This window comes from Oncorhynchus kisutch, linkage group LG14 (assembly GCF_002021735.2).
Source record: "Oncorhynchus kisutch isolate 150728-3 linkage group LG14, Okis_V2, whole genome shotgun sequence".
In the NCBI taxonomy this organism is placed as follows: Eukaryota; Metazoa; Chordata; class Actinopteri; order Salmoniformes; family Salmonidae; genus Oncorhynchus; species Oncorhynchus kisutch.
The window spans coordinates 11,824,810-11,849,388 of NC_034187.2; the positions used below are offsets into that span (position 1 = coordinate 11,824,810).

Below are 24,579 nucleotides of genomic sequence, written 5' to 3' on the forward strand. Positions count from 1 at the left end.
GTGCATCCTATTTCATTGACATTTGATTCATTTAGCAGACACTCTTATCTAGAACGACTTACAGTGTTGAGTGTCTACTTTTTCGTAGTCCTTTGATCCTCCTTGAGATGTCACTACAACTAGATTGGAATCCACCTGTGGCCATTTGGACATGTTTTTAGAAAGAAACACACCTGTCTATATAAGGTCGTACAGTTGACAGTGCATGTCAGAGCAGAAACTATATAATGAAGTCCAAGGACCCGTCTGTAGATCTCTGAGATAGAATTGTGATGAGGCATATATCTGGGGGAGAGTAGAAAACTATTTCTAGTGTTGAAAGTTTCCAAGAGCACAGTGCACAACACATCATCGGGAGATGGAAAAAATATGGAACTTCCCAGACTCTGCTTAGAGCTGCCCATCCGACCAAACTGAACCACATGGCAAGAAGGACCTTGGTCAGGGAGGTGACCCAGAACCCAATGACCACTCTGACAGAACTACAGAGTTCCTTGGCTGAGATGGGAGAACCTGCCAGAAGGACAACAGTCTCTACAGCACTTCACCAATCTGGGCTTCATGGGAGAGTGGCCAGACTGAAGCCACTCCGGCAAAAAATGCACAACAGCACACCTAGAGTTAGCAAAAAGTCCCATGAAAGACTTTGTGATCAGAAGGCAAAAGATTATGTTGTCTGATGAGACAAAAATTGAACGCTTTGCAAAGTGTTATGTCTGGAGAAAACCAGGCACAGCTCATCACCCGTCTAACACCACCCCTACTGTGAAGTAGTGGCAGCATCATGCTATGGGGATGCTTTCCAGCAGCAGGGACGGGGAGACTGGTAAGGATAGAGGGAACAATGAATGGAGCCAAATACAAATCCTTGATGAGAACCTGCCTCAGAGTGAAAACGACCTTAGACTGGTGGCAAAGATTTACATTCCAACAGGACAATGACCCCAAGCATACAGCCAAAGCAACGTTGGAATGGCTTCAGAACAAGAATGTGATAGTCATTGAGTGGCCCAGCCAAAGCCCAGACCTGAATCCCTTTGAAAACCTGTGGAAAGACTTGAAGATTGTCAGAGCAGCTCACAAATCACTGCACCTGTACATAGCCCATCTGTAAACAGCCCATCCAACTACCTCATCCCCATACTGTATTTATTTATTTATCTTGCTCCTTTGCACACCAGGTATCTCTATTTGCACATTCATCTTCTGCACATCTACCATTCCAGTGTCTAATTGCTATATTGTAATTACTTCCTTAGTATAGTAAAAGTGAAATTAAAAAAAATGTTTAAAAAAAGATTGCTTTTCACAACCGCTCCTTCTAACTTGAGAAAATATGCAAGTAAGAATGGGAGAATATCCCCAAATCCAGATGTGCAAAGCTGATACAGACATACCCAAGAGGACTCAATGCTGAAATTGCCGCCAAAGGTCGAATAAGTCAAGGGGTATGAAAACTTTCTGAAGGCACTGTCTGAAGTTCAAACGATAACAGATTAAATACTGTTTGGAAAAAAGGCATCACATCACATCAAAGCATATCAAGTTTTTAAATATTTTAATACATTTCACAATTGATTCATTGTATTTACAAAAGACAGTGGTCATGTGACATAAAACCATGTTTTTAAAATGAACATGAGAAACAAATGAATACCAGAAGCATATCAGTATATAACACATAGAAAGATAAATAACATTTCGGGAAGCTTATGGTTTGTCATTTTGCCATTTTTTGTCATTTTCTCTCTGCAAACAAAAAAACAATCATAATGTGCAGTATGTACCTTTCTATTGCCTCTGTTGGCTAGAAGGAAATCATTCTAGAATGGTTGGGAGTTCTTGAACGAGTGGTACTGTAGCTCTAGAACAGTTTGTAACTATAACTGTTTATGGCTCTAGAACTGTTGGTAGCTCTAGAACAGTTTGTAGCTGTAGAACCTTTGATAGCTCTAGAACAATTTGTAGCTCTAGAACTGTTGGTAGCTCAAGAAGTTTGTAGTTCTAGAACTGTTGGTAGCTCAAGAACAGTTTGTAGTTCTAGAACAGTTGGTAGCTCTAGAACCGTTGGTAGCTCTAGAACAGTTTGTAACTATAACTGTTTATGGCTCTAGAACTGTTGGTAGCTCTAGAACAGTTTGTAGCTGTAGAACCTTTGATAGCTCTAGAACAATTTGTAGCTCTAGAACTGTTGGTAGCTCAAGAAGTTTGTAGTTCTAGAACTGTTGGTAGCTCAAGAACAGTTTGTAGTTCTAGAACAGTTGGTAGCTCTAGAACCGTTGGTAGCTCTAGAACAGTTTGTAGCTCTAGAATAATTTGTAGGTCTAGAACTGTTGGTAGCTCAAGAAGTTTGTAGTTCTAGAACTGTTGGTAGCTCAAGAACAGTTTGTAGTTCTAGAACAGTTGGTAGCTCTAGAACAGTTGGTAGCTCTAGAACAGTTTGTAGCTCTAGAATAATTTGTAGGTCTAGAACTGTTGGTAGCTCAATAACAATTTGTAGTTCTAGAACTGTTGGTAGCTCTAGAACAGTTTGTAGCTCTAGAACAGTTTGTAGCTCTAGAACTGTTGGTAGCTCTAGAACAGTTTGTAGCTCTAGAACAGTTTGTAGCTCTAGAACTGTTACTGGTTCTAGAACTGTTGGGGGTTCTACATTTTAAGGAAGACCAAGTAAATGTATGGCCGGGATTTTATCATGCAAAATATGGACATCAACAACAACAACATATGGAATGTAGTTATATCTGTATAATGACACACAAAGTCTGCATTTTTGGCACAAATGTAAAGGCTGAACAAAAGTACTCTACTTTTCCTCCTGAACAACAATAAATAAATCCTATTTTTCCACAAGGTAACTGACTGAGACTAAAACTCCTACTTAAAAGGCTGATTGATGTTCTTATGTCTGCATGAATGGGTTTTTGACTTTATTCAGCACTTTATACAGAACATCTAGGCAGTAGGCACAAACTCAAATCATAATATTGCATTCCTATCTGTGAGCGGAGTGAAGAGGGAATACAATAACTGACTTTTCAAAAGGTTTTAACTCAGCACTTCCCTTAGATCTTGAATATACAGTACCAGTCAAAGGCTTGGACACACCTACACATTCAAGGGGTTTTCTTCATTTTTACTATTTTCTACATTGTAGGATAATAGTGAAGTCATCAAATCTATAAAATAACACATATGGAATCATGTAGTAACCAAAAAAGTGTTACATGAAAATATATTTGAGATTCTTCAAAGTAGCCACCCTTTGCCTTGATGACAGCTTGTGGATGCTATGTCATCTGATGCAGCACCATCACTCTCCTTCTTGGTCGAATAGCCCTTACACAGCCTGGAGGTGTGTTGGGTCATTGTCCTGTTGAAAAATAAATGATAGTCCCACTAAGCGCAAACCAGATGGGATGGCTTATCACTGCAGAATGCTGTGGTAGCCATGCTGGTTAAGTGTGCCTTGAATTCTAAATAAATCACTGACAGTGTCACCAGCAAAGCACCCCCACACCTCCTCTATGCTTCATGGTGGGAACCACACATGCGGAGATCATCTGTTCACCTACTCTGCGTCTCACAAAGCCACGGCGGTTGGAACCAAAAATCTCAAATTTGGACTTCCCAGACCAGAGGACAGATTTCCACCAGTCTAATGTCCATTGCTCATGTTTCTTGACCCAAGCAAGGCTCTTCTTATTATTGCTGTCCTTTAGTAGTGGTTTCTTTGTTGCAGCAATTTGAACATGAAGGCCTGATTCAGTCTCCTCTGAACAGTTGATGTTGAGATGTGTCTGTTGCTTGAACTCTTTGAAACATTTATTTGGGCTACAATCTGAGGTGCAGTTAACTTTAACAAACATATTCTCTGCAGCAGCGGTAACTCTGGGTCTTCCTTTCCTGTGGCGGTTCACCTGAGAGACAGTTTCATCATAGTGCTTAGTGTTTTTGCGACTGCACTTGAAGAAACATTCACATTTCTTGAAATGTTTCACATTGACTGACATTCATGTCTTAAAGTAACGATGAACTGTCATTTCTCTTTGCTTATTTAAGCTGTTTTTGCCATAATATGGACTTGGTCTTTTACCAAATAGGGCTGTCTTCTGTATACTCCCCTACCTTGTCACAACACAACTGATTGGTTCAAACGCATTAAGGAAAGAAATTCCACAAATGATCTTTTAACAAGACACACCTGTTAATTGAAATGCATTCCAGGTGACTACGTCATGAAGCTGGTTGAGAGAATGCCAAGCGTGTGCAAGCTGTCATCAAGGCAAGAGGTGGCTATTTTGAAGAATATCAAATATTAAAATCTATTCTGATTAGTTTAACACTTTTCATTTCATAGTTTTGATGTCTTCCATATTATTCTACTTTATCAATGATTTAATTCCACTAGCAAACTAAAATAACACCCAGAATGATAAGATCACGTAAAATAAGTAACCAAATAAAAACATCACATTAAGAACAACGGATAGTTAGAATCCACTTCTTCGTTCTTCTATTCCTGGACACAGTGTAGTAGGTTGATAAGGCCTTGTACTTCGTTTAAAGGATAGCTGACTGTACTTTACACATTATCTCAATGCTAAATGTTCAAGTACAACTTCAGTACAGTTCATTGTTTAACCAGTGTTTCAGTTTAGCGTAAACATGTTATTATTATGTAATAACATGACGTGAACCAAACCCTACTCTTCTCCGTCTGGCCCTTTATCGTGTCACATTGCTAAACCTAACATTTATTATCTAGTTATTCATTTCAGTGCTTTATTTCAGAGATAAATGCAAACCCCGAACAACAGAAATGTCCGTCGATCAGAAGAGTGTTTTATTGTATCTGATATCCTCCTGATTCAACAGAGTCAGTTTCCTGCTCTTGTCCACCCCACATCTGTTCTCTGCTCTAAATCATTCAATATTCTAAACCAAAACCAGACTTTCTGTCTGGTTAACCCCTCTTGCCTTGTCTCCTAATGATCTGTCCTTCCAGCTGTCTGGTTAACCCCTCTTGCCTTGTCTCCTAATGATCTGTCCTTCCAGCTGTCTGGTTAACCCCTCTTGCCTTGTCTCCTAATGATCTGTCCTTCCAGCTGTCTGGTTAACCCCTCTTGCCTTGTCTCCTAATGATCTGTCCTTCCAGCTATCTGGTTAACCTCTCTTGCCTTGTCTCCTAATGATCTGTCCTTCCAGCTGTCTGGTTAACCCCTCTTGCCTTGTCTCCTAATGATCTGTCCTTCCAGCTGTCTGGTTAACTCCTCTTGCCTTGTCTCCTAATGATCTGTCCTTCCAGCTGTCTGGTTAACCCCTCTTGCCTTGTCTCCTAATGATCTGTCCTTCCAGCTGTCTGGTTAACCCCTCTTGCCTTGTCTCCTAATGATCTGTCCTTCCAGCTGTCTGGTTAACCCCTCTTGCCTTGTCTCCTAATGATCTGTCCTTCCAGCTGTCTGGTTAACCCCTCTTGCCTTGTCTCCTAATGATCTGTCCTTCCAGCTGTCTGGTTAACCCCTCTTGCCTTGTCTCCTAATGATCTGTCCTTCCAGCTGTCTGGTTAACCCCTCTTGCCTTGTCTCCTAATGATCTGTCCTTTCAGCTATCTGGTTAACCCCTCTTGCCTTGTCTCCTAATGATCTGTCCTTTCAGCTATCTGGTTAACCCCTCTTGCCCTGTCTCCTAATGATCTGTCATTTCAGCTATCTGGTTAACCCCTCTTGCCCTGTCTCCTAATGATCTGTCCTTTCAGCTATCTGGTTAATCCCTCTTGCCCTGTCTCCCAATAATCTGTCATTTCTCCCATCTGGTTAACCCTTCTTGCTGTGTGTCCCAATAATATGTCAATTTTAAGAAATATAGCAGTCTAACACATGCTCAGACCAATCCAATGCTTTTAACTGCAGGAGAAAGGCCAGATTATTGAGACGCAGGGATGCTGTCTGCTCCCTCCAGACTCTTTAATGATTACACAGCAACTGACCCCTAAACAAGCAGGTCTGGAGCCCATTAGGGCCTAGCCTACTGACTATTAGTTAACCACACATTTTGAATATGTGACCCAAATTGCGCCCCATTGGCTATATAGTGCACTATTTTTGACCCACTGGGCTGATGGCTCTGGTCAAAAGTAGTGCACTATGTCGGGAATAGGGTGCCATTTGAGAGTCACGACTGCATTCCATCTACCGCTACAGTTCCCAAACTCCTATCTATCAAGTCACATGAACATGTTCCAGTCCTCGTTTCTTTTAAGCCATCAAAGCTAGTCTTATCTGTGCACAACCTTTCTGTGTCGGCCTCCTGTCGTCACCTATGTACAGGTGTATAGGTGAATATGTTGTAACGAAAGATCACAATATAATATTCATTTCAAACTAATGTCCTGAGTTCCTGTCCCTCCCTTTGCTTCATGTGGTCAATAAATACGGTCACTACTGAGTGACTAGTTTAGTGGATGAGGGACGAGACACCATGTAGAGTTTTAAATGCACTTTAAAATACATTTAGTAGCTTCTCTCACTTTGTTTTGTTTCTATAAAATATTAACTATGAGAAGAATTCATCAGATTCTAACAACGGGACATTTCCCTGATTAAAATAAACAACAGCCCCCATAGGCTCCCTACGACCAAACAACCCTCATATTTTTGCAAAAGGGTGTCTCGCAGCAGAGTGAGCACATAGTAGCAGCATTATGCGACTCAATGGTTACGTCCCACAAATGGCACCCTATTCCTTATATAGTGCACTACTTTTCACCAGAGCCCTATGGGCCATTTGGGACATAATCAATGTGAATTCTGAGGCATGACAACATGCATGACTACAAATCCCAGCAGTCATCGTAACCCAGTGTTTCTCAACCTTTTGTGTACCAGGGACCGGCAATGACCAGCTATAATCCTTCCTCCTTTGAAGACCACTTAGTTTTAATCTAACACTTGGAAACTAACTAAATCAGTGTCCACTCACTATCTGAGGGACCAATCAGCAACACCCCAAGGACCAGTGCTGGCCCGGGGACCGCAGGTTGAGAAGCACTGATAAACCCACAAAGAGTTGGGATAACATGGTACCTACCAACCTACAGTACACCCAGTCAGACTCAGGACAGTGCAACTTCCTGCAAAACCCCTAATGAAAGCACACTAGCAAATGATCTGTAATCATACAAAGGCAATGATGGCCGGGGAACATGTCATGGTGAAAATAGGTTGTTTTCAGGTTATGGTCAGTGCTGTGTTCCCAAGGTCTTATATAATATGTACAGTTTATGCAGATAGAGGTAGCATCCCAAATGGAACACTATTCCCTATGTAGTGCACAAAATGGCACCCTATTCCCTATATAGTGCACCTGCCATTTATGATGCACACAGGGTGATCTGTTATTAACAAGACAGATTGAGAGAAAGCACAGGAAGCCATTCCTTAGACATTTGACCCTTGCAGTCATGACGGGGGGAATCAGTCATTACATAATAATTACAGCTTCAAGTTTTTATACAGAATGATATATACACTTGCCAACAGACATTCCACAGCAAGGTGTATCAAACATGTTGAATATGAGTTCACACAGTGAAATCCTGTTTGATAACAGCATGCATTACTCTACGTGCTAATTCCTGATAGAAGGGTTTGGTCGGTGTGGCAGATTCTCATTCTGATTCTTCTTCTCCAGTCTGACATCCTGTCTAGATCAATGGAGTGGTGTTTGGGGAGGTTGTTGATGTTTTAGATCTCTCACTGTGCCTGAAGACAGAGACAGACAGATGGGGAGGTTTTAGACTGGGGCACAACGTAACAATAAATATTCACAGATTAAGGATTTGGGATTTTGATGAACAAGTGGGACTGAAAAGGTTCCTGTGATTTCTATTATGTTTATAGGTCATTGAGAGATTTGTTGATTTACATTGTGAATGACTCATTAAATGACTATGCGATGATATACAAACAATGTTAAAAGTATAGGAATATTCATACTTTTCTTTTCATTCTGCATCGTCTTGAAAACAAAGTGAAATATTTTCCGTTATTTGCAGTAACATAAAAGTCTAATACTCAGTACCAGTCAAAAGTTTGGACACACCTACTCTTTCAAGGGGTTTCCCCTTACATTTTTACTATTTTCTACATTGTAGAATAATGAAATAACACATATGGAATCATGTAGTAACCAAAAAAAGTGTTACATCAAAATATGTTTTATATTTGAGATTCTTCAAAGTAGCCACCCTTTGCCTTGATACACTCTCTTGGCATTCTCTCAACCAGCTTCATGAGGTAGTCACCTGGAAGGCATTTCAATTAACAGGTGTGCATTGAGAAAAGTTAATTGGTGGAATTTCTTTCCTTCTTAATGGGTTTGAGCCAATCAGTTGTTGTGTTGTGACAAGGTAAGGGAGGTATACAGAAGATAGCCCTATTTGGTATAAGACCAAGTCCATATTATGAGAAGAACAGCTAAAATAAACATAGAGAAACAACAGTCCATCATTATTTTAAGACATGAAGGTCAGTCAATGTGGAACATTTTCACAACTTTTAAAGTTTCTTCAAGGGCAGTCGATAACCATCAAGCGCTATGATGAAGCTGGCTCTCATGAGCAACGCCACAGGAAAGGAAGACCCAGAGTTACCTCTGCTGCAGAGGATAAGTTCATTAGAGTTATCAGCCTCAGAAAGTGCAGGCCAAATAAATGCTTCACAGAGTTCAAGTAACAGACACATCTCAACATCAACAGAGGAGACTGAGTAAATCAGGCCTTCATGGTCAAATTGCTGCAAAGAAACCACTACTAAAGGACACCAACAATAATAAGAGAATTGCTTGGGCCAAGAAACACGAGCAATGGACATTAGACAGGTAGAAATCTGTCGAGTCCATATTTGACATTTTTGGTTCCAACCGCTGTGTCTTTGTGAGATGCAGAGTAGGTGAACGGATTATCTCTGCATGTGTGGTTCCCACCGTGAAGCAAGGAGGAGGAGGTGTGATGGTGTGGGGTGCTTTGCTGGTGACACTGTCAGTGATTTATTTAGAATTCAAGGCATACTTAACCTGCATGGCTACCACAGCATCCCGCAGCGATATGCCATCCCATCTGGTTTAGTGACCCAACAATGGTGACCCAACAATGACCAAATACAACTCCAGGGTGTGTAAGGGCTATTTGACCAAGAAGGAGACTGATGGTGTTGCATCAGATGTCCTAGCATCCACAATCACCTGACCTTAACCCAATTGAGATGGTTTGGGATGAGTTGGACCGCAGAGTGAAGCAGCCAACAAGTGCTCAGCATATTTGGGAACTCCTTCAAGACTGTTGGAAAAGCATTCCAGGTGAAGCTGGTAGAGAGAATGCCAAGCATGTGCAAAGCTGTCATCAAGGCAAAGGGTGGCTACTTTGAAATAGAATAGAAAATATATTTAGATTTGCTTAACACTTTTTTGGTTACTACATGATTGCATGTGTGTTATTTTGTAGTTTAGATATAAATGAAAGAAAAAACATTGAATGGGTAGGTGTGTCCAAACAATTAGTATTCTAGAATGTTGTTTCAAAGAAATTACTAATTAAAATCCCAAACAGCTTGATACAGGAAAAAAACAGTGTTAATAAGATAGTGAGCCAAGGCTCCCCCCCCTATCCCTTATGCCTCAATTCCTCACCTGGTTGTCCTCATCCTCTGCCCTGTCCCTTATGCCTCCATTCCTCACCTGGTTGTCCTCATCCTCTGCCCTGTCCCTTATGCCTCAATTCCTCACCTGGTTGTCCTCATCCTCTGCCCTGTCCCTTATGCCTCCATTCCTCACCTGGTTGTCCTCATCCTCTGCCCTGTCCCTTATGCCTCCATTCCTCACCTGGTTGTCCTCATCCTCTGCCCTGTCCCTTATGCCTCCATTCCTCACCTGGTTGTCCTCATCCTCTGCCCTGTCCCTTATGCCTCCATTCCTCACCTGGTTGTCCTCATCCTCTGCCCTGTCCCTTAGGCCTCTGTTCCTCACCTGGTTGTCCTCATCCTCTGCCCTGTCCCTTAGGCCTCCGTTCCTCACCTGGTTGTCCTCATCCTCTGCCCTGTCCCTTAGGCCTCTGTTCCTCACCTGGTTGTCCTCATCCTCTGCCCTGTCCCTTAGGCCTCCGTTCCTCACCTGGTTGTCCTCATCCTCTGCCCTGTCCCTTAGGCCTCTGTTCCTCACCTGGTTGTCCTCATCCTCTGCCCTGTGCCTTAGGCCTCCGTTCCTCACCTGGTTGTCCTCCTCACGCCTGTCCCTTAGGCCTCTGTTCCTCACCTGGTTGTCCTCATCCTCTGCCCTGTGCCTTAGGCCTCCGTTCCTCACCTGGTTGTCCTCTTCCTCTGCCCTGTCTCTTAGGCCTCCGTTCCTCACCTGGTTGTCCTCATCCTCTGCCCTGTCTCTTAGGCCTCCGTTCCTCATCTGGTTGTCCTCCTCACGCCTGTCCCTTAGGCCTCCGTTCCTCATCTGGTTGTCCTCCTCACGCCTGTCCCTTAGGCCTCCGTTCCTCATCTGGTTGTCCTCTTCCTCTGCAGCATCATCTACTTTATTAAAGAGAATATAACTTCAGTCCCAGAGAGTTATCAACCAATCACAGGCAACATAGCAGTCATGTGCCTCTCAACTAACCTGAGTGGAGTTCTTTGACAAGTGATGACATGGTGTTTGTGATTGAATCTGCAGCGACCAACAGATCATTACGAAGATTTCTAGGTACACCTGAAACAGAGGACACAGTCAATGAAAATAGTCAGTGACTTACAGTTGAAGTCAGAAGTTCACATAAGCTTAGGTTGGAGTCATTAAAACCTGTGTTTCAACCACTCCACAAATTTCTTGTTAACAAACTATAGTTTTAGCAAGTCGGTTCAGACATCTACTTTGTGCATGACACAAGAATTTTTCCCAACAATTTTAATTCACTGTATCACAATTCCAGTGGGTCAGAAGTTTACATACACTAAGTTGTCTGTGCCTTTAAACAGCTTGGAAAATTCCAGAAAATTATGTCATGGCTTTAGAAGCTTCTGATAGGCTAATTTACATCATTTGGGTCAATTTGAGGTGTACCTGTGGATGAATTTCAAGGCCTAACTTCAAACTTAGTGCCTCTTTGCTTGACATCATGGGAAAATCTAAAGAAATCAGCCAAGACACCAGAAAAAAAATTGTAGACCTCCACAAGTCTGGTTCATCCTTGGGAGCAATTTACAAATGCCTGAAGGTATCACGTTAATCTGTAGAAACAATAGTACGCAAGTATAAACACCATGGAACCACGCAGCCGTCATACCGCTCAGGAAGGAGACCTACAGATGAACCTACTTTGGTGTGAAAAGTGCAAATCAATCCCAGAACAACAGCAAAGGACCTTGTGAGGAAACAGGTACAAAAGTATCAATATCCACAGTAAAAACCAATCCTATATCGACATAACCTGAAAGGCAGCTCAGCAAGGAAGAAGCCACTGCTCCAAAACTGCCATAAAAAAGCCAGACTACAGTTTGCAACTGTCCATGGGGACAAAGATCATAATTTTTGGAGAAATGTCCTCTGGTCTGATGAAACAAATATAGAACTGTTTTGGCCATAATGACCATCGTTATGTTTGGAGAAAAAAGGGGGATGCTTGCCAGCCGAAGAACACCATCCCAACCGTGAAGCACGGGGTTGGCAGCATCATGCTGTGGGGGTGCTTTGCTGCAGGAGGGATTGGTGCACTTCACAAAAGATGACATAATGAGGATGGAAAATTATGTGGATCAGGAAGTTAAAGCTTGGTCGCAAATGGGTCTTCCAAATGGACAATGACCCCAAGCATTCTTCCAAAGTTGTAGCAAAATGGCTTAAGGACAACAAAGTCAATGTATTGGAGTGGCCATCACAAAGCCCTGACCTCAATCCTATAGAAAATTTGTGGGCAGAACTGAAAAAGCGTGTGCGAGCAAGGAGGCCTACAAACCTGACTCAGTTACACCAGCTCTGTCAAGAGGAATGGGAGAAAAATTCACCCAACTTATTGTGGGAAGCTTGTGGAAGGCTACCCGAAACATTTGACCCAAGTTAAACAATTTAAAGGCAATGCTATCAAATACTAATTGAGTGTATGTAAACTTCTGACCCACTGGGAATGTGATGAAAGAAATAAAAGCTGAAATAAATCATTCTCTCAACTATTATTCTGAAGAATTTCACATTCTTAAAATAAAGTGACCTAAGACAGGGATTTTTTACTAGGATTAAATGTCAGGAATGGTAAAAATGTATTTGGCTAAGGTGTATGTAAACTTCCAAATTCAAACTGTACATGGCATTTCGTGGCTACTGTTTTTGCATTTGGAATGCACTTGAATCGAATTTGTCACAGCTCAATCATAGATCAAAATGTTGTGTTGTCCTTGACTCAAACAAGGTCAGAAAATGGATAACTAACAACAGATGTACTGGATCTAAAGGAGGACATTGTCCAGTGGAGAAAGCGAGTTGAAATGACATTATGATGCCTTTTCAACCAGAAACTGATGTCATTTCAACTAGTTTTGCACTGTTTTTCCTGTTGGGCGGAGGTCCAGGACTCACCCTGAGCGAAGGCCTCCAGCACGTCGCCCCCCAACCCGGCCAGGCAGTCCTGGGGTGTGTGGGTGGGGGTGGACCCAGCTGAGGTGGAGCGGATCGGCATGGGCATGGAGCAGACTGCCCCGTGGCTGGGGGAGGAGTGGGTTGAGCCTCCTGTCTGGGCCTGATAACATGCCAACATCACCACCGGTTAGGAAACAAACTATAGAAACATACCAATATTACCATAGGTCAGGACACATACCAATATTACCATAGGTTAGGACACATACCAATATTACCATAGGTTAGGACACATACCAATATTACCATAGGTTAGGACACATACCAATATTACCATAGGTTAGGACACATACCAATATTACCATAGGTTAGGACACATACCAATATTACCATAGGTTAGGACACATACCAATATTACCATAGGTTAGGACACATACCAATATTACCATAGGTTAGGACACATACCAATATTACCATAGGTTAGGACACATACCAATATTACCATAGGTTAGGACACATACCAATATTACCATAGGTTAGGACACATACCAATATTACCATAGGTTAGGACACATACCAATATTACCATAGGTTAGGACACATACCAATATTACCATAGGTTAGGACACATACCAATATTACCATAGGCTAGGACACATACCAATATTACCATAGGCTAGGACACATTCCAATATTACCATAGGCTAGGACACATACCAATATTACCATAGGTTAGGACACATACCAATATTACCATAGGTTAGGACACATACCAATATTACCATAGGTTAGGACACATACCAATATTACCATAGGTTAGGACACATACCAATATTACCATAGGTTAGGACACATACCAATATTACCATAGGTTAGGACACATACCAATATTACCATAGGTTAGGACACATACCAATATTACCATAGGTTAGGACACATACCAATATTACCATAGGTTAGGACACATACCAATATTACCATAGGTTAGGACACATACCAAGTTTGCGGACGACACAACAGTGGTAGGCTTGATTACCAACAACGACGAGACGGCCTACAGGGAGGAGGTGAGGGCCCTCGGAGTGTGGTGTCAGGAAAATAACCTCACACTCAACGTCAACAAAACTAAGGAGATGATTGTGGACTTCAGGAAACAGCAGAGGGAACACCCCCCCATCCACATCGATGGAACAGTAGTGGAGAGGGTAGCAAGTTTTAAGTTCCTCGGCATACACATCACAGACAAACTGAATTGGTCCACTCACACAGACAGCATCGTGAAGAAGGCGCAGCAGCGCCTCTTCAACCTCAGGAGGCTGAAGAAATTCGGCTTGTCACCAAAAGCACTCACAAACTTCTACAGATGCACAATCGAGAGCATCCTGGCGGGCTGTATCACCGCCTGGTATGGCAACTGCACCGCCCTCAACCGTAAGGCTCTCCAGAGGGTAGTGAGGTCTGCACAACGCATCACCGGGGGCAAACTACCTGCCCTCCAGGACACCTACACCACCCGATGCTACAGGAAGGCCATAAAGATCATCAAGGACATCAACCACCCGAGCCACTGCCTGTTCACCCCGCTGTCATCCAGAAGGCGAGGTCAGTACAGGTGCATCAAAGCTGGGACCGAGAGACTGAAAAACAGCTTCTATCTCAAGGCCATCAGACTGTTAAACAGCCACCACTAACATTGAGTGGCTACTGCCAACACACTGTCAATGCCACTGACTCTACTCCAGCCACTTTAATCATGGGAATTGATGGGAAATGATGTAAATATATCACTAGCCACTTTAAACAATGCTACCTTATATAATGTTACTTACCCTACATTATTCATCTCATATGCATACGTAGATACTGTACTCTATATCATCGACTGCATCCTTATGTAATACATGTATCACTAGCCACTTTAACTATGCCACTTGGTTTACATACTCATCTCATATGTATATACTGTACTCGATATCATCTACTGTATCTTGCCTATGCTGCTCTGTACCATCACTCATTCATATATCCTTATGTACATATTCTTTATCCCCTTACACTGTGTATAAGACAGTAGTTTTTTTTGGAATTGTTAGTTAGATTACTTGTTCGTTATTACTGCATTGTCGGAACTAGAAGCACAAGCATTTCGCTACACTCGCATTAACATCTGCTAACCATGTGTATGTGACAAATAAATTTGATTTGATTTGATTTGATTTAGGAGTAGAAGAGGCCTAGACCACCACCTGTTATCTTTGCTAACAACACACACACACGGCTAGGGCAGTATACCATATATACCATATATACCGTATATACCGTATATACCGTATATACCGTATATACCATATATACCGTATATACCATATATACCGTATATACAGTATACCGAGGTATTTGGAAATAACCACAGGATGGTTTTTCAATACCGTTGAAACTATGAAGAAGTAAAATATTTTACTTTAAGTAAAAAAATAAAAAAATAATAATATTTGTAGTTACTTTCTAAGTAAATACCTGCAGTCATCTTATGCAATACGTTAAGAGAGAAAGAAGATTGCGTTCTTCGTTTCACCTGTCATATAATTTTTCATTATGAAGCTTACCAGTAGTTCCCAGTCAAGTGGTGTTTGTTTAGAAACACACAATAACGAGAGACCGGAGCTTTGTGAGTGGCTCACTCGTGTGAGCTCCCCACTCCTTGACTGCAACCCTTTTCATTTACCCTCCAGGTCTCTTTTTTCATTATTTTTATTTGACCTTTATTTATACAGGGTTTTTCTCATTGAGATAACAACTCTTTTCCAAGAGAGACCTGGTCCAATAGCAGCAGAGGGAACAACGTTTCAGACAAAACTATTTACACACACAACATTAAAACACAACTATAAACACACACAACATTAAAACACAACTATAAACACACACAACATTAAAACACAACTATAAACACACATACAGTACAACAAAAACATTGTACATTAAAAACACAAACGTCTCGACTAAAAACAGCTGGCCTAAAAACAATTACACACTTCTATGATATATTCATCGATCAAGTGTAAACTCCACCAACGAAACTAGATCATCACATTTTAAAATGTTCAGGAGAGAATTCCAAGACCACGGAGCTAAGTAACAAACTATTTCTACCATGTCCTGTTCTAATTTTTGGTACTGTTAGAAGCAAATCAGAATGGGACCATAATTGATATTTATTTACTGACCTGACTAAAAAAGAACAGAGATAAAATGGCATTTTACTCAATATGGCCTTATAAATCAGTGTATACCAGTGTTTAAGCCTACGCAAGGTCAATGACGACCAGCCAACAGCCAGGTAGAGATCCCAATGATGTGTTAGACGTTTCTGATTTGTAATGAACCTAAGGGCTGCATGATACACTGAATCAAGTGCTCTCAGGGTAGTGGCTGAGGCCTGCATATATATATATATATATATATATATATCATCACTAAAATCTAAAAATGACAGTAATGTACATCGTACCAGCTCCTTCCTGGCCTCAAAAGAAAAACAAGAAATCCTAGAAATCCTATTTTCAGCTTGAGCTTCCTTATCAAGTTCTCTACATGCACAGTGAAGCTCAGCTTATCATCAACCCACACACCCAAATATTTGTACACTTTAACTTGCTCTATAGTATGTATAGTATGTATAGTATGTATAGCATGCCCAGCAATGACATGATTTGTAACATGCCTGGCATTTGAAAATACCATGCATTTTGTTTTACCCGAATTTAGAATCAGCTTTAAATCATACAGATTCTGTTGTATGATGTTAAATGCTCTTTTGGCATTTTCAAAAGCTAAAGATAAACTACTACCACTTGAATAAAGAACAGTATCATCTGCATAAAAATGAACATCCGCTGTTTCAATAAGATCCCCAATGTTGTTGATATACAAAATGAACAACAGTGGGCCCAAAATAGAACCTTGAGGAACACCTGAGCACACCTCTATGGACTCAGATTTATAACCATCCACCATTACACATTGTGTACGATTTGATAGGTAATTTATAAACCAATCTAGAGCATGACCAGTAATTCCACAACATTTTAACCTTTGCACATGGTCCACGGTGTCAAAAGCCTTCGACAAATCAACAAAAACAGACACACAATGTAACTTCTTATCAAGAGCACATTGGATGTAATTTAAAACCAATGTTGCTGAAACAGTGCTCTGGCCAGACCTAAAAACCTGATTGCATATCATTTAAGATGTTGTATTCTTGGAAGTAGACCTTTAGCTGCCTACTAAATAAGGACTCCAGTACCTTTGACAGTACAGACAATTTTGATATGGGTCGATAGTTGTCAAGTAGCGAAGGATCTACACCTTTACAAAAGCAGATTTCCATAACTTGGGGATTTCCTTAACATCAAGCGTGAGGTTAAAAATACATGTTAAGGGGGAGCAATGATGTCTGCAGCTAGATGTAGGAGGCTAGTTCATCAGGACCAGGCGATTTTTTTATTTTATGATAAAAAATGTTTTGCAGCATTTGGAATTGTTGATCTACAGTTAAGAACGCTGAGATGCCTCCCGGGTGGCACAGTGGTCTAGGGCACTGCATCGCAGCGATAGCGGCCGGCTCTGTCGCAGCTGGCCGCGACAGGGAGGTCCGTGGGGCGACACACAATTGGCCTGGCGTCGTCTGGGTTAGGGAGGGTTTGGCCGGTAGGGATATCCTTGTCTCATCGCGCACCAGCAACTCCTGTGGCGGACCGGGCGCAGTGCGCGCTAACCAAGGTAGCCAGGTGCACAGCGTTTCCTCCAACACATTGGTGCGACTGGCTTCCAGGTTGGAGGCGCGCTGTGTTAAGAAGCAGTGCGGCTTGGTTGGGTTGTGTTTCGGAGGACGCATGGCTTTCGACCTTCGTCTCTCCCGAGCCCGTACGGGAGTTGTAGGAATGAGACAAGATAGTAATTACAAACAATTGGATACCACGAAAATTGGGGAGAAAAGGGGGTAAAAAAATTACAAATAAAAAAAAGAACACTGAGATAATCTAAGCCTATGATGCCCTTCAGAGCTGCTCTCCCTTCACCTGACTACGTTTTCTCTCATAGTCCAAGAGCATCTGGTCGTCGCGGTGGTGGCACAGGGCTACTCATTTCTCCTAACTGGAGATGTGATCTTTTCTCCCTCTCACCTGTCCATCTACTCTCTCACCTGTCCATCTCCTCATTTGAATTCCATGCGATCACTGTCACTTGTCCACTCAAGCTTGTTGTCATCTATCGCCCACCAGGTGCCCTTGGAGACTTCCTCAATGAGTTTAACACTTTCATAAACTTATTTCCTGATGATGGCTCACCACTCTTTTACTGGGCGACTTCTACCTCCCGACCTCTCCCTTCGATTAATTTATTTGCAACTCTCTCATTCCTCTCCTTGCCTTTTGATGTCACCCTTTCCCAATCCCCTCCAACTCACAAGGCAATATGCTTGACCTCATCTCTACTAGATGCTGGCCGTTTACTAATCTCACTGCAACCGCCGTCAAGGTCGAGGATCACTACTTTTGTTTCCTTTTCTGTCTCTCTTTCCTCCAACCCTCTCAGCCCCTACCCAGATGGCCATGTGCCGTTGCAATCGCTCTGTCTCTCCCAGTACTCTCTCCTCTTCTAACCTATCATCTCTCCCTTCTAAATCCTTTTCTCTCCTGTGTACTGATTCAGCCTCTTCGACCCTACTCTCCTTCCTTTCCGCATCCTTTGACTCACACTACCCCATGTTCTCCCGGGCTGGCTCGGCCTTCCCCTCTTGCTTCGTGGCTGAGTGACTCATTGCGAGCTTACAGAACAGGGCTGCGGGCAGCTGAGCGAAAATAGGGGAAAACAAAACTTCTGGAGGACCTATCATCCTTTCACTGATTCCTCTTTACCTTCTCTTCCTCTGAATCCACTGCTAATGCCACTTTCTATCACTCTACATTTCAAACTTCTGCCTCTAACCCTAGGAAACTCTTTTCTACCTTTTCCTCCCTCCTTAATGCTCCACCCCCCCTCTCTGCGGACGACTTTGTCAACCACTTTGAAAAGAAGGTTGATGAGACAGTCCGCTCCTCATTCAGTTAGACTATTGAGTCCACTGGTCTCACTCACACAGAACTACTCTACGCCTTGACCTCTTTCTCCCCTCTCTCTCTCCAGATGAAATCCTGTGACTAGTGAGGTCTGGCTGCCCGACAACCTGCTCGCTCGACTCCATCCCCTCCTCCCTTCTCCAGACCCTCTCTGGAGACCTTCTCCCATTCCTCACTTCCCTCATTAACTCATCCCTGACCACTGGCTGCGTCCCCTCTGACTTCAAAATGGCCTGAGTCGCTCCGCTCCTCAAGAAACCAACACTCGACTCATTTGATGTCAAAACTTATAGACCTGTATCCCTGCTTTCTTTTCTTTCCAAAACACTTGAGCGTGTTGTCTCTGATCAACTCTCTCGTTATCTCTCTCAGAACGATCTTCTTAACCCTAACCAGTCAGGCTATAAGATGAGTCACTGCTTTCCTCTGTGTCCCGGAGGCTCTCCGCACTGACTCTCTCTCCTCTGTTCCCATCCTCCTACATCTATCTGCTGCCTTTGACACCATGAACCACACTATGAACCATCAGATCCTTCTCTCCACCCTCTCAGGGATGAGTGTCTCAGACTACTACCAAGTGACGTGGAAAGGATTTTGTGTCTGCACCACGTACTCTCACTAATGGTGTCCCTCAGGGCTCAGTTCTAGGCCCTCTCCTCTTCTCTCTACACACCAAGTCACTCGGCTCGTCATATCCTCACATGTTGTCTCCTATAATTGCTATGCGGATGACACAACTACTTTTCTCCTTTCCCATTTCCCTTTTCTGACACCCATGTGGCGAAATGCATCTCTGCGTGCCTGGCAGATATCTCAGCTTGGATGTCGGCTCACCACCTCAAGCTCAACTTAAAACAAGACGGAGCTGCTTAGAGACTATAAAATGTCCGCAATGCACTCGTTAGCATTTAGATAGAGAATGCTATGGGATTTTACTTGTTAGCATTGCTAACCTTCAGATTACAAAGGCTCAGTGGGGTTTGAAAATAGCGCCCCTTGTGTGCAATGCCGGTATTACAGAATATCCTGGTACGGCACAAGGTCGGTATGAAGGTATGACAATCTGAATACCGCCCAAGCCTAACAAACCCCCCCCCCGAACATACACTCCGTCTTTTACAGCATCTTTACTGCTCTGAAATCTAATGAGACCCATGTGTGAGCCTGCCTGTAGCAATTAAGGAGAGACTGTACTGTTCGGTCTGGAGAAAGGGGCACTGTGCAGGGCCTAGGAGCAGACCCGGGTTCAAACACTATTCAAATAATTTCAAATACTGCATCTGTGCTTGATTGAGCCTGCTTAGCTTAAATGGACCATTAGAATAGTCACAAAACATCAAACCCCGCCTTTCTTGCACTCCAGGCAGGCTTGAGCAAATGCTGAATGTATTTGAAAGATTTCGAATAGCGTTTGAGCCCAGGTCCACGAATGTATGGCTTAGAGCCAGCCTGCCCGGGGGTCCACGACTGTATGGCTTAGAGCCAGCCTGCACGGGGGTCCACGACTGTATGGCTTAGAGCCAGTCTGGTCCAGGTCCTGCATGATGTGACAAATAAGCCACCTATAAAAGTACTGTGCCAAATCTCTGTAGGAAAACAGTGCTGCCTCAAACCGACCAGTGCAAGTGCATAACATAATATGTCCATAAAAAATGCTGCTACTGGAAGTTCCTTAAACACAATCCATCGGAGACATATCAACACGTGCATTAAGAGTGGACAGTAGTGGGACATGTAATATTATGGTTAGAGAGTGACTGGGTGACTGGGTCTGGTGCTGCCACTACTGCTTCCTTAATGTAAACTTAAGAGAGACACACTTACTGCCTGCTTCTGCTCCTCATCCTATCAGTCAGTCAATGGTAAGCAGTGATAGAAGGCGTGAGCAGTGAGGGAGAGAGAAATGACAGAGAGAGAGGTACAGGCCGAGAACGAGAGAGAAAGAGAGCAAGAAAGTGACAGAAAGAGAGAGAGCGCAAGACAGAAAGAGAGAAAAATTGACAGAAAGAGAGAGAGAAAAAGAGAAAACAGTGGCAAAGAGTCAGGAGCTTCAATATCAGGACAAGAAAGACAGGTTTCTACAAGTTAACCAATGGACCCTGAGGGAGAGCAACTGTCAACTATAATCAATGGACCCTGAGGGAGAGCAACTGTCAACTACAATCAATGGATCCTGAGGGAGAGCAACTGTCAACTACAATCAATGGACCCTGAGGGAGAGCAACTGTTAACTACAATCAATGGACCCTGAGGGAGAGCAACTGTTAAATACACTCAATGGACCCTGAGGGAGAGCAACTGTCAACTACAATCAATGGACCCTGAGGGAGAGCAACTGTCAACTACAATCAATGGACCCTGAGGGAGAGCAACTGTCAACTACAATCAATGGACCCTGAGGGAGAGCAACTGTCAACTACAATCAATGGACCCTGAGGGAGAGCAACTGTCAACTACAATCAATGGACCCTGAGGGAGAGCAACTGTCAACTACAATCAATGGACCCTGAGGGAGAGCAACTGTCAACTACAATCAATGGACCCTGAGGGAGAGCAACTGTCAACTACAATCAATGGACCCTGAGGGAGAGCAACTGTCAACTACAATCAATGGACCCTGAGGGAGAGCAACCTTCAACTACAATCAATGGACCCTGAGGGAGAGCAACTGTTAACTACAATCAATGGACCCTGAGGGAGAGCAACTGTTAAATACACTCAATGGACCCTGAGGGAGAGCAACTGTCAACTACAATCAATGGACCCTGAGGGAGAGCAACTGTCAACTACAATCAATGGACCCTGAGGGAGAGCAACTGTCAACTACAATCAATGGACCCTGAGGGAGAGCAACTGTCAACTACAATCAATGGACCCTGAGGGAGAGCAACTGTCAACTACAATCAATGGACCCTGAGGGAGAGCAACTGTCAACTACAATCAATGCAGTGTCCAACACGTTCTAAACAGTTGGAACAAATTCATGGTTGATGTTAACGAATACCAGATGGCATAAAATGCAATAATGACAGAGGTTGATAACTGCACTCTCTCTCACAAGCATTTCCCTACACTCACATTAACATCTGCTAACCATGTGTATGTGACCAATAACATTTGATTTTATATACTATATATCAATTTGATATACTACTAACTATATAGTAAAAAATGACAGCATCAGTATATAAAAGTCTGAAGAACAAGAAACAGATAGTGTATCAGCTAGTGTTTATAATAATCTGGCTGTCAGAGTCCTCTCCTACCTTCAGTAACCTCATCAGTCCCTCTAGCTGGACCATCAGTTCCCGTCTGCTCTCCTGTAGGGCTGACATGCGCCTCTCCAGCTCATCCTTCCTGTGCCTGTTATCCCACAATCACACACACACACACACACACACACACACACACACACACACACACACACACACACACACACGTTAGTCTCTATTGCCTCCTGAAAGGTGAAAGCCTGAAAGTCTGTCAGTCACTAGGCTCCCTAGGGTTGCCTCTCCCTTTTGTTCCAACTCGGCACCACACCTGACCAACCGAGCTAATTGATCAGTTCAGTGATTGCCTAAATTCAACACACCTGGTCTTCTAGGTCAGTTAAACCACAAACATGAAGCGCCTGCAGCAGTCCAGGACCAGGGTTACCAACCATGGCACTACATAGTCTCTTCTCTGAGCCTGGTCACATTCCAGGGTAACACAAAGAGACAACACACATAGGCTACAATACAGAGCTATAGGCTACAATACAGAGCTATAGGCTACAATATAGAGCTATAGGATACAATACAGAGCTATAGGCTATAGGCTACAATACAGAGCTATAGGCTACAATACAGAGCTATAGGCTACAATGCAGAGCTATAGGCTACAATACAGAGCTATAGGCTATAGGCTACAATACAGAGCTATAGGCTATAGGCTACAATACAGAGCTATAGGCTACAATACAGAGCTATAGGCTATAGGCTACAACACAGAGCTATAGGCTACAACACAGAGCTATAGGCTACAATGCAGAGCTATAGGCTACAATACAGAGCTATAGGCTACAATACAGAGCTATAGGCTACAATACAGAGCTATAGGCTACAATGCAGAGCTATAGGATACAATACAGAGCTATAGGATACAATGCAGAGCTATGGGCTACAATACAGAGCTATAGGATACAATACAGAGCTATAGGCTACAATACAGAGCTATAGGCTATAGGCTACAATACAGAGCTATAGGCTATAGGCTACAATACAGAGCTATAGGCTACGATACAGAGCTATAGGCTATAGGCTACAATACAGAGCTATAGGCTACAATACAGAGCTATAGGCTACAATACAGAGCTATAGGCTATAGGCTACAACACAGAGCTATAGGCTACAATACAGAGCTATAGGCTACAATACAGAGCTATAGGCTACAATGCAGAGCTATAGGATACAATACAGAGCTATAGGATACAATGCAGAGCTATGGGCTACAATACAGAGCTATAGGCTACAATACAGAGCTATAGGCTACAATACAGAGCTATAGGCTACAATACAGAGCTATAGGATACAATATAGAGCTATAGGCTACAATACAGAGCTATAGGCTACAATACAGAGCTATAGGCTACAATACAGAGCTATAGGCTACAATGCAGAGCTATAGGCTACAATACAGAGCTATAGGCTACAATACAGAGCTATAGGCTATAGGCTACAATACAGAGCTATAGGCTATAGGCTACAATACAGAGCTATAGGCTACAATACAGAGCTATAGGCTACAATACAGAGCTATAGGCTACAATACAGAGCTATAGGCTACAATGCAGAGCTATAGGCTACAATGCAGAGCTATAGGATACAATACAGAGCTATAGGCTATAGGCTACAATACAGAGCTATAGGCTACAATACAGAGCTATAGGCTATAGGCTACAATACAGAGCTATAGGCTACAATACAGAGCTATAGGCTATAGGCTACAATACAGAGCTATAGGCTATAGGCTACAATACAGAGCTATAGGCTAAAATACAGAGCTATAGGCTACAATGCAGAGCTATAGGATACAATACAGAGCTATAGGCTATAGGCTACAATACAGAGCTATAGGCTACAATACAGAACTATAGGCTACAATACAGAGCTATAGGCTACAATACAGAGCTATAGGCTACAATACAGAGCTATAGGCTATAGGCTACAATACAGAGCTATAGGCTACAATAGAGAGCTATAGGCTATAGGCTACAAAACAGAGCTATAGGCTATAGGCTACAATACAGAGCTATAGGCTACAATGCAGAGCTATAGGCTACAATGCAGAGCTATAGGATACAATACAGAGCTATAGGCTATAATGCAGAGCTATAGGCTACAATACAGAGCTATAGGATACAATATAGAGCTATAGGATACAATACAGAGCTATAGACTACAATACAGAGCTATAGGCTACAATACAGAGCTATAGGTTACAATACAGAGCTATAGACTAAAATACAGAGCTATAGGCTACAATGCAGAGCTATAGGCTACAATGTAGAGCTATAGGCTACAATACAGAGCTATAGGCTATAGGCTACAATACAGAGCTATAGGATACAATACAGAGCTATAGGATACAATGCAGAGCTATGGGCTACAATACAGAGCTATGGGCTACAATACAGAGCTATAGGCTACAATACAGAGCTATAGGCTACAATACAGAGCTATAGGCTACAATACAGAGCTATAGGATACAATATAGAGCTATAGGCTACAATACAGAGCTATAGGCTACAATACAGAGCTATAGGCTACAATACAGAGCTATAGGCTACAATGCAGAGCTATAGGCT

At 42.7% G+C, this 24,579-nt stretch overlaps 1 protein-coding gene across 8 annotated transcripts in view; it reads right to left on the reverse strand.

The window, feature by feature from the left end:
* Positions 1–1,541: 1,541 nt before the first annotated feature.
* LOC109904602 (dystrobrevin beta-like) overlaps positions 1,542–24,579 on the reverse strand; it is a 69,906-nt gene continuing 46,868 nt past the window's right edge. For 3 of the 8 annotated variants that reach the window (XM_031787845.1, XM_031787847.1, XM_031787843.1), the window contains 6 exons: positions 21,998–22,094; positions 20,556–20,576; positions 12,607–12,766; positions 10,657–10,746; positions 10,402–10,571; positions 1,542–7,760 (listed from right to left, as the gene is read on the reverse strand). In XM_031787845.1, the coding sequence (XP_031643705.1) occupies positions 7,752–7,760; positions 10,402–10,571; positions 10,657–10,746; positions 12,607–12,766; positions 20,556–20,576; positions 21,998–22,094 (547 nt within the window). In that variant the 3' untranslated portion in view covers positions 1,542–7,751. Of the gene's footprint in view, positions 7,761–10,401; positions 10,572–10,656; positions 10,747–12,606; positions 12,767–20,555; positions 20,577–21,997; positions 22,095–24,579 lie in introns of those variants that run through there. The other 5 variants (XM_031787844.1, XM_031787849.1, XM_031787846.1 and 2 more) reach the window with 5 other exon arrangements.